Raw genomic sequence first — 11,673 nt, 5'->3', positions numbered from 1 at the left:
GCCCGCAGCCCTGCCCGCATCCCGCAGCGAGCGGCGCTTGGGCCCTGCTGCTGGCAAGGAAGGGGTAAAGCCGGGTCTGTCTGCATTCACCGGGACCCAGCACCGTTGCACTGCCCGAGGAGGAGAGGTCCGCAGCTCCAGATGCAGCGCGCTCTGAACCCCCGTTTGTTCTCTTCTCACAGCAAGACCGAAGTCTGAACCCAGCGCCTAGCCCGTGCTGTAGCTAGGCAAATACTCATCCCCTTAATTTACTGAAGAATAGGAAAAACTGCAAGAAACAAAACCAGAAGCAACTGTCCCCCAGCACAGAAATCAGCCTCCCTTCTTTCTCATAGCCCTAAATCCGGTACGTGTATCAGCTCTTCTGGAGCCCCACTCTTCCAATGCAGCTCTCTACTGCAAGACTTTACCGGGGCTGGACACCTGTTTCCTGAGTTTCCCAGGGAGAACATGGTAAAAGCACATGCTGCTCTTAGCCCCATCCAGACTCTTCCACTTTTGGAACCAAGATTGGTCACACAATTCATGATCCTCTGTCACTAACACAGATATGTTTTGTCAGCCAGCTCTCCAGATTCAGGTGGTCCCTGGAAAAAAAGGCCTTTTAGCTTTAGAATTTGCATGCTCCTTAATTTTTTGGTCCAGTCAGAAGTGGTCCTTCTGACATTCTTAAAAAGAAAAGGTAAGATCCTTTCTGGATTGCACCAAAGAGCTACCTTCCCCCTTTTTTTTTCTCTGACTGTGCCTGATACCAGGGGTTTTAAAGGAAGAATATAAGTTTAGGGGGACATTAACTGATATTCTCCCACTCCTTAGTGAGCTATTGCTCAGTGAATTCCTGCATCCAAGTGGTATTTATGAGAAAAAACTAGTCTATGACTCTAAATAAACACTAAATGCTGGAAATCACTTTTCCATCTGAAGTCTTCTAGAAATGACTAGTCATATGAGGCACAGTCTGTTCCCTGTTCAGTCCCATCACAACTAAAGCCACAGTCTACAGGGCACCGATAATTCAGAAGTTTAAGCTCATGCACCAGGTCTATTTAGATGGCTGTTAGGTATATTGACTGCTACTTTTAACATCGAGTGTTACATATGTATATATGGATTTATATCCAAAATACATAGACACAAAGCACCTTGATTACTAGAGCTGAATTTTGTAGCAATCCTCCAAAAGATTCAGGGTTTTTGCTGTGTTTGGCTTTACTGCTCTCTGCAGCATTTGCGCATTTTTAAGAGGTAGAATTGGGTGGTAGAGAGAGAAAACGTCAAAAGTATCCACCAGGAAAGAGGTGAATCCAGCTTTTGCCAATTCCTTCAGATCGATCAAATTGCTCAATTACATCAGACCTTTGTTGGCAAAGGTGAATCTTTCCACTTTCCTGGAGCAGGAAATAAGTATTTGTTTCTGGTTGTTTTGTTTGTTGTTGTTTTTTTACTTAAGAACCAACAATTTCTGGAAAGTGATGCAATCAGAGATCTCATTCATCAAATGATGAATGGGCTTCAGGCATGCACAGCTTTATTAGCAAGTCTTGTACTTTGAGTTTAGTATATCTTATTATAGAAATATTACAGATCTAGAATTTCTGTGGAGAAACCCGAACCTTTCCAGGATGTGCCATGATCACTGGAAAATACCCAGGTCCACTAGGTGGCACAAAGAGTACACGTAAAAGCCAGCAGCAAGCCCGGAGTGCCTTTCCTTCCATTCGGCATCTTTATGTATTTATGCAAAGCAAATGGGTACAGATAAAGATTGCAGACACAGCTATAGTCCAGCAACCCACACGTGTCTTTCCATAAAGACACATTCAGATGTCAATGGGTTCCTCTGGACTAGAAGCTCAGTGAAAATCTCCCCGAAGAGTAGTATCTGCTCCTGCAGACCTTGACTGACTCACAGCTGAGTAACCATGCTGAAACTCATTTCTGCGTTTGCATTCATGAAAATACAGCCATCCCGGCTCAGGAGCATTTAAACTGAGAAAAAGCTAATATAATTTCATTTCCCCCCCTCTCCTCCATTTTCCATCATGCCATTCTACTTAGTTTAATTCCTGGGCTATCACCTTGAAATGGTAAAGGACACACTGACAACACTGCTGGGGCAGCTCTGCTTGGATGATGTTGAGCTTGCAGCACACACAGGTGGAAGAGGCAACCACCATGATAAATTCTGAAATTCACCCAAGTTCTAACATAGATACAACTAATACTGAGACAAAAAAAAAAAAAAAAAAAACAAACAATTATTTTTATACTTGTAATTTTTAAAATATCAAAGATCATAATTTAGAAAATAAGTGTCAATTTCACCACAGCTGGGTTGTCATCTTATTGCAAAAGTGCCATGCCTTCTTCCTTGCTGGTGCTTTCTCACAGGCAGCTCCTCACAGCACTGAATCCTTCTTCTTCATAGCACAGCCAACAAACTCCATCTCTCCCCTCACCCAGCTAACCCACTCTTCTGTAGCACTCGTCTTCTTATTGGACACAGCTGTGGCCTATTAAGGGCAGGCCTGCTCCTAATCTTTGGTGATTAGTACAGCTGCAACTCCTCAGGTGTGAGATTGCCTTCTGCACTATCTTTATTTTCTTACATTCTATCCCCCCACACAGCTGGGCAAGCACTTCCCTGATCACACCGTGGGGATTTGTAGGAAGGTCTCTCACAGCCCCAGGGTTGTTGTCCCTTTGAAGATTGCCTAGTGCAACAAACCCTTGCTCAAAACAGGGTCACCTACAGCTGTCTAGTACTGTTCCCAAGTGGGTTTTGAATACCTCTGTGGAGGAGACTCTACAACTTTTCTGGGCAGCCTGTTACACTGTTTGATCACCCTCATGGAAAAAAAAAAACCCCAAACCTTGATGTTTCAGTTGAATTCCCTGTATTTCAATTTGTGCTCAGTCTTGTACCTCCCCCTCTCTCAACCAAGAGGAGATGTTTTACTCCCACCCACTTTGACTCCCACCCACTGTTACACATGGAGATGCTCCCCCCCTTGAGCCTTTTTTTCTCAAGCCTCAACATCTCCAGCTTGCTCAGACTGCCCTCATGTGAGAGATACCCCAATCCCTTAATCATCTTTGGGCTCTCTGCTGCACATCCCAAGAACAGCCATCATGTCCACATTGTCTTGGGAGCGTTATGGAAGACTCTCTATGCTGGGAGTTGGTTACTTTGGGCAGGCCATGCCTGCAGCCCAATGTTGCCATCTCGTTGCAAAAGTCCCATACCTTCTTGGTGATTTCTCAAGGGCAGCTCCTAGCAGCACTGAATCCTTCTTCTTCACAACACAACCAACAAACTCCAGCCCTCATCTCACCCAGCTAACCCACTCTTTTGTGGCACTCGTCTTCTTATTGGACACAGCTGTGGCCTGTTAAGGGCAGGCCTGTTCCTACTCTTTGGTGATTAGCACAGCTGCAGCTCCTCAGGTGTGAGACTACCCTCTGCACTATCTTCATTTTCTTACATTCTATCCCCCCACAGCCCAAATATGGGCAGGGGTTGCCACTGTGCAGAGGATCTGCTGGAGCCCCCTGTGCCAGCCCAGCTGCTGTGCTGGGGCAGGGATAACCCTGCAGCCTGATGGAGATGGATGGGGTGGTTCTCTGCCTCTGTGGCCAAAGCCCTGTGGTAGCAGTGCAGCCCCTGACACCATCCAGCTGTTGCTGATCAGTGCTCCCACAGCTCTCCCCCACACCATTTATAGTGCAGCATGGAGGGTGAGGCTTTAGCTCCAGGAATTACTATTGCTGCAGCTGCTACAATCTTTGTGTGCCCTATGAAGGATCAGAGACTGAAATGAAACTGGGATATCTTTTTATATAAAGTTGCACCTCTGGCTCACTTAAGGTACCAAAACCACGCAGCCCTGGTTTCTTACACTGCTGATAAAGACAGACCCCCAAAAAAAAATATTTGCAGGTTTCATTAAGGAATAACAGCATTTGCCTAGGTCAGGCTGCCATATGTACAATAATTTCTGTAAAAACTATTTTAAATTGGAAGACTTGAATCTCTCATCTTTTTTTTTTCTTTTTTTTTAAACTAGCATTCCACAGGAATATCAGTGTTTCTCATATTGAGGGTGACAAAAAAGAACAAATTTGGCTTCCCAACTGAAACCTAGATTTACTTATCTTTAGGTTAATTACCTAAATTTTAGGGACATAATGTAAGACACAAAAACTCCAAAACCAATTAATTCTAAGAATTTCTCAAAACCATATTATGATGCTTAATTGAGAAATTCAGGTTTTAATAAACTGAAAACACCTATTCTTTTATTATCTCTAGATTCCCCTGTTTATGATCCTAGATTCTCATTGTTTTGTAGAAAACCAGCCCCAATGATTACTGTTCTCCTTTATTATTTCTCTAAAACTGTTTTCCCCCCCTCCCAATTGCAGACAGTAAGACAGACACCTTGACTATATGGAGCTTTATCAGGATTTCATGTCTGCCACACTCCCTCTGTAACTCACCCCAGCTGAGGACTACACACAACAGCCAAGGGTGCTTTTGATCTTCCAAAGGTGAGAACAGCAGGGAAGCCTCTGGGAGCAGAGCCCAGGTAGTCACATTAACATCTTGCCCACATAAGGCTCATTTCATACATGGCATATGCAGTAGTTCATGGATTTAAATCTTTCACAAATTTGTGCTTGTTTTCTACGCCATTAATTGAAATACTTTCTTTAAAAGCAAAGTTGTTTAAAAATTATTTTTGTTTTATTCTAGTTGCTTATGAAAATGTATATAAAATAATAGTAACAAGAAGACAAATTGACAGCTATACTACAGTCTGAATATTAGTACTCTTTTAATACTAGAAATCTGCACAGGCTTTGGTCACCACAATGATACCAATTTTATTATAACACCTGTGTTCAATGAGGTCCTAATTCTTTGTAATTGATATATCCATGTAGGAATTACTATTAATGGAAGTGTTATGGTTTTAATTGTAATGCCAAAATATGCATTTTTCAGTAAGATGAAATACACTGTTTTCAATGAAGTGAAACACTAGCTTTTAAAAAATAATTCAAATTTAAAAGGGTTTATTTACAAAATAGGATATTTAAAAGTCACCACTGAAGACATCAAGAGCAGGGCCTGAGTTTTCTCCTTCTTGCTTAATCAACCTGAATAATTAACACCAATTAGCATCAGTGGAAACTACTGACTTAATTACAAACAGTATTAATAGGTAAGTAACAGTTACAGACAAAATCCTCCTCACTCCTGTAAACTGGCAAATGAAAGACCTAGAAAGTAAAATGTGTAAGATGCACCCACCATGAATACACAGTTCCCTACATGGCTGAGAAACCTCAAGTGATACAAGTATTTTCAGGTACTTCTGAATTGGTGTTCTAAGCTGCCTTTAATCAGTAAAATTTAATACATAATATATGATACAATATTTTCAGTTAACACAATATTCTTCATAAACTGTAAGTGGACCAATCTTGTTGCAAACTAGATAAAATTAAGCAAAAAAAAACAAATACAAAAACTTTTTCCCCCATGTTATTTAATATGTTGTTTGCACCTTAGAGATGCTGGTAATCACAGGTTGTTATTGTTGTTGGGCAAGCAGAACTTTTGGCCAGTGCAAGGATGTGCAGCAATGCATCTTCCCATTTTTCGTGTTCTGTATAATTCCTATGAATACACACCATGTCACCCTGCTGGCATGTAATTATTCAGAAAACTCTATGTTCCTCACTGCATCTTACTTCAAAGCCTAAGTTTGAAATGCTCCTCTGCTAAATACCCCACATATTTTCAAGATTAGTTCTCACTTCATTTACCTAATATGTATGTCACAACATAAAGTCCTGTGTCACCTCTCCAACAGCTTGAACTTAACTGTGTGAATGATTCCAGGTTGCTCTGAACTTTTAAAACCAAAATTTGAAAAACATCTCCAGCTATGATTCAAAAGTTTGAATATAAAATACTTGGAGAATTTTTTAATATTTAAAGTATTTCAATACATCTTTAAAAATTTTTCTCTTCACTTTTCATTAAATATGGGGATATTTAAAATGCAATTTCACACAAAGGTTAAACAAAGGGAGATTGATAGAAAAAGTAATAAAGAATAACTGATATATATATTTTTTATTAGGAAAAGGTACTGTAAACAAAATGCATTCACAAAATAGGTAATTGATACTTTTAAATACCATTAAGAAAAACCTGAAAACAGAAAACACTTGTTAGAAACCCAAACATAAGAAATCATCATGAGTAGAAAACATACACTGGCTCAGCATTTTTAACACAGTTGGGGATGTTATTCTATGTTAGCACACATTAAGATGAATAAACTTCTCCAATCATATGAGATAAGCAAACAAATAAAATAGAAAAATGAAAACAAGAGATTGTCAAATCAATACTCATTTCCTTCTTTTAATTAGTATGTTTCTGAAAAAGTAAGAAAACTTAGCCAGGTTTGATACAAAACCTGTCAAACAGCCAGAAAACGTCAGTCACTCCTGCCAGTTGGGAAAGCAGAATTTTGCAAAGTTGATTACTTCACCCGTTCTCAGAGGTTTCAAAGGTAATCAGTGATTTGAAGAAAACAGAGGTAAAATACAAGCATTCATAATTTATATTAAAAAAGTCCTTGTAACAAGGTAATGCTTCAGCTACTCAAGTACTGGTTATTCCTTGATGGTCACATTACTGTGGAGAAAGAAAAGATGTCATAATAAAGGTAACTATTATATTTTATAATTATTATTAGGATAAAAAGTAGTAATTAGCTTTAGTCTCCTCAGATGGTCTTCTGTTATTCCCAAATATCAACTATTAGCATATTACTTAGAACTCTACACCACTGCACCATTGCTAAAATAATTTACAAAAGTAATAGTGAGATGAGGAGGAAGAGAAAATTTCTTGAGAAGATGAAATCAGGTCAGAGAGAGACAGCTGTAACACTACAGAACAGTAATTACAGAGTACACTTTACTCTGGTAAGCTCCCAAGAAGGAATACAGAAGAAGGATGAAAGATGGTAACAGCTCTGCTGAGATCACTCTACTGTAATTGATACATTTAAAAGGCAAGATATGCGTAACAACTGCTTGTGAATTCAGTTGTTAAAAACCACACTACATGAAAATGGGGTATTTTCTGGTAAGATGTGGTACAGAGTTGACATTGTTAAAACTAGGGATACAAATATTAGATAAAAATAGTGCACTACATGGTATCCTCCAAGCATAGCAACTGGACTTTTTTTATTGCTTAAAGCAAGGAAGACTAAAGACAATTCTCTACTGATGATACTCCTCAGAAATATATTATCTGTCATCACCTCAATCAAAATGTCGTTTTGCAACATAACAGGGTATGCCTAGGGGCTCACCAGTAAAGCAAAAGGCATACCTGCTGTTTCAGCCCCACTGTCAGTATCTCATTTGCTACAGTTTCCGATTTTTGCTTTACACAAAAATTCACAGAAGAAAAAAATTGCTGACAATGTGGGTTCATGCTAGGCTGAGCTCAGTTCTCAAGAAACCTGTGTTTTTGTTAACAAAAGTACGCTTAGAACAAGCCATATGTATTTACCAGCAAAAATAAACTTTAAAATCTGTTAGTTAGATTCATGAGCTGTCACACCACACATATTTCCTACAACAATCGCTCTTTATCTCTTCCTGTCCTTCCCCTTTTCACTACAATTCATTATTCAATATAGGACAGGTGGGATATACAGTCAATAATCAGGTCTGCAACACATAACTGGCATCATCTAAACCAACAATGATCTCTAAAAGAACAAACATTACAGTGAAAATGAACAGGTAAGAGGCCGATTTTGATTTCTTTTTTTTGGACTATAGTGATCACGATCTTAGACATTCACAGATTCAAGCACTAACAATGAAAAAATACATTAATTATTTTTATGCACTTGTTTTGGAGATAGTTTCATCTAGTCTATGGTTCAAATGCATTTTAGTTGGACTCTTCTCTGGAGTGTCTTTCCTTCATTGCTGTACTTGGGGAGAATTTCATGGCATTCCTCTCAATATGAACCATTCACTGTTTGGAGATAACTATTTTCAATAATAAACTGGTAAAGTATATCTGGATATAATAAATGGTAGTAATATGCAGGCAACATATATTTGAAAGCTGTCAGGTGGTGCAAGGCCATTAAGAAAAAGAAGAAGGAGAATCCATAATATTATATGGTCTTTGGAGAGCACTTTGCATTTATTGGTTGCAATCAATATTTTATAGTAGGAGAGACAGCAAAAGCAGAACTTAGAAACATCTGAAGCGTGTAACAATTTCATACAATCACAAAGGTATTATTTAGAAACAGTTTACACCTGACTCTCAAACAAAAAAGACTAGCTACACTCGAATCACTTACTTTTCAGCTGCTGCCTGCTCAGCTGTCCTGGCAGCGCTGCGCTCTGGGGAGTGCGCGGGAGACCTGAGCGTGGAGCTGAGCGGGGGCGAGGCGCGCAGCGAGGACGTGCTCAGCCCGTGCCGGCGCATCTCCTGGATCGCCCGCTCCCTGCAACACACAGCCCTCAGCTAGACAGCACCCACCACTGCACCACGGTAAGGGAACAACACACAGCCTTGCAAAAAGCCTCCCTTTCTCATAAGGCCCCTCCACTCTAATTCTTGAGAAGGGATTTTTTTTATTTCCAGGAGAAGGCATTTTTAATTTTTTTTTTATTTTTAGAAGCAGTGGTAAACTCACAAATCTTACCAAGAAATTCAGAAACTGTATAAGATTTTTTCTTTAAGCAGTATTCAAGATGAAAATATTAAATTTTGTATGACAAGAGGAACAGAGTTTTCCATAAAAATTCCTCACTATTCAAAAAAGCAACAGTTTTAAAAGTGAGAAAGAAGAAATAAGGAGGGAGTGTCAACTCACTGAAAAACTGGCATCTTACCGTTCAAACCGCTCAGTTGTCAGTTTCCTTCTTAAAACATCAGTGTCAGTCTGCATCTGTGCAACTTTACTTCGAAGCATGGAAACCTCTCTATTATTGCTGCTTCTAAAAAAAAATCATGAGAAGCAACAAAGTTTTCTTTCAACAATGACAGCTAGGATCTTAGAGAAGTTAGAGAAAGATAAAACAAAAGCAGATACCGAACACATTGTTTCACAGACTAAATCAAAGACAAATTAGAAGCAGCAAGAACCAAATGAACGCAACAGAATGTTTCTGGAAGAACCTGAGGTGAGAATGAAGCAAGAAGCTGGCAAGCCTGTCACTACATCCTGACTACATGACACTTTTTTTCAGACAAAGGTAAACGCAAACATGTTTGATAAAAATAGACAAAACAATTAAATAGTTAGTTTACTGCTTTACTGGTTTTTGTTGCAATTTGAGATTGTGTAAAAAAAGAAAAAAAAGCCAGTAAATATCCACAGAAAATTACAAACTTAACAGACAATGGCTTCAGTAAAAATTTTATCAAGTAGGCTGGAACTATCTGGTTAGCCATGAACACAACTGAACCAAATCTAAGTAAAAATTGTATTTAATCAAATACCAGACCACCAAAACCCAGAGTCTGAAAGCTTGTTAACTATACCCTTGGTATTTTCCCCCAACTGTTTCAAGTGCAAGAATAAAATTAAAAGGAGCCTTGAAAATCTTCAGAAACATGATTAATACACTTCTCAGTAAATCATCAGCTTGACTTATTCAATGCTTGGTTGCAAAATCCCATCAATTACATTATAAATGAAGAAAAATAAATTGTTGCATGTAAAATAAGTTGTCTAAGCAAGAATCTGGACAGCTATGTCATTCCACAGTCTTCAAAGCCACTCTGAGGTGGAGCGCTCAAAAGTCTCTTCTGGAGAAGCAAAGTTGTACTAGTTTATTGCTAAAGCACTGGACTGGAGTTCTGAAAAGTGAATTCCACTCCCAGCTCAGTCACAGACTTCCTGTCTGGTACCCACTGGTCTTTGACTCCAGGAAGACGAAAACTACTCAAGAGATTTGTTCCAAATAAAACTGCAGAATATTTTTTCCCATGTTCCCTATTCATCAGTAAAATTCCTAGAGTGGTATCTTGATCCAGTATGTCGAGAACAGATGGAGAAGACAAGACATCTTGATGATAGTTTATATGTCCTTCAAAGACAGGCATATGCTTTCAGGATGGAGTTAAGAATTCAGGGCCCAATAACATGATTGTAAAATAAAGAAAGAAAGCAAACAGTTTGTGAGTTCTGAGGTCATTCCATGTCAATGACATTTAAACAAAATTAAGAGCATTAAGTAAATCACTCCAAAATTTAGAAATATTTTGAAACCCTTTATGCACAGTAATCATCATTTAAGTTTACATGATGATACACAATTTTCAGAGGACATCTGTCTCTTTCACAGTAGATACCTATAGCTCTCAAGTAGTTTAGCTATTCCATATTCTCTGTTTATTTAATTCTTTAATCACTCTAGAGCCTCAAGACCTCATTTACTGTACTATCACCCAAGCAGTACTCAAAGTAACAACTACTTATTCCTTACACAACTCATAATTTCAGCACTGGAGAACTTCACAAGTTAAACTTAATTCTGAGAATCCTTCTGAAGTCAGAGGCTGTAGCAGTGCCATTTTCTAAATAAAGCAGAGGAACAGGTACTATAAAGCTAAAACTTTCAATAATGTTCAAAAATATTGGCACATGATTTTTGTCAGAGCTGAAATTCTGCCTAGTCAAATGAATTTCTGTGTTTTGCAAGACACAAACACAATTGTCACATATGTCAGTCCCAGCTGTGAGCATTTAAATTTCCTGCTCTTTGGACTACAACTACCACAAACCAAATAGCAGAAAATAAGATATATACAACTAGTTCTCACACCTGAACACTTGCCTAGTAACATGCAGAACCTTTGAGATAAAAAGTGGAAAAGAATTCAAAAGAATGGCCACTCTTCCACCAAGAGAACATTTTCCGTCTTCCTGCAAATATCTCATCCTATCAACACTGCAAGTATTAACATTTATTAAAAAAAACAACCCTACAATGTGTGCAAAAGAAAAAATAGTGAAAAAATTACTATGTACATATGTACATAGTTAAACAGCTTTATAATGTTTGTACACAAAGCAACTGAATTCAATTTAATTTTAAAAATTCAATTTAATTTAAAAACTCCTTCTTTTGTTTTGATTTCTTTTTGTTTTTTGGGATTTTGTTTTTTCTAACTTTCACATTGAACTTTGTAATCAAGGCATTCTATTAACTTATGTTTGTTGTATGCAATTAACATTTTTTCCCCAAGTAAACAAAAATCAACAATACTAAAACATGAAGCAATTAGTTGCATAGGGGCAATAATAATGTCATAATCTCCAGATTATGAGAACATTGCTACTTGAGGTGGACCATCATAAGCTATCACAAGTTGTAGCATCCAAACTCGTATTCCTTGCACATCTGTGTCACCAAGTTCCAGACAGTTTAAGTGAGCTATATTCTATATCTCATGAGGAGTATTACCTGTTCCATTAACTTCCACATTTCCTTTCTCTCCCTACATTAGTGTTTAGTAAACGCGTGGATTTCTACATCTGAAATTCTGCTTTGACTTTACTCTTCACCACCATCTGCACTCGGCTGCTACTCCTCCTT

General features: G+C 38.4%; 1 protein-coding gene across 1 annotated transcript in view; it reads right to left on the bottom strand.

The window, feature by feature from the left end:
* Nucleotides 1-5,386: 5,386 nt before the first annotated feature.
* Nucleotides 5,387-11,673, bottom strand: part of CEP135 (centrosomal protein 135) — a 35,949-nt gene continuing 29,662 nt past the window's right edge. The window contains exons 25-27 of the mRNA XM_031066610.1: nt 8,962-9,066; nt 8,424-8,570; nt 5,387-6,718 (exon numbers count right to left, since the gene is read on the bottom strand). Coding sequence (XP_030922470.1) covers nt 6,697-6,718; nt 8,424-8,570; nt 8,962-9,066 — 274 coding nt within the window. The 3' untranslated portion in view covers nt 5,387-6,696. The remainder of the gene's footprint in view (nt 6,719-8,423; nt 8,571-8,961; nt 9,067-11,673) is intronic.

The sequence above is a fragment of the Geospiza fortis genome, unplaced genomic scaffold (assembly GCF_000277835.1).
Source record: "Geospiza fortis unplaced genomic scaffold, GeoFor_1.0 scaffold40, whole genome shotgun sequence".
Taxonomy (NCBI): domain Eukaryota; kingdom Metazoa; phylum Chordata; class Aves; order Passeriformes; family Thraupidae; genus Geospiza; species Geospiza fortis.
The sequence above is the reverse complement of the archived record's forward strand: the minus strand, read 5'-3'. Positions and strand labels throughout refer to the sequence as shown.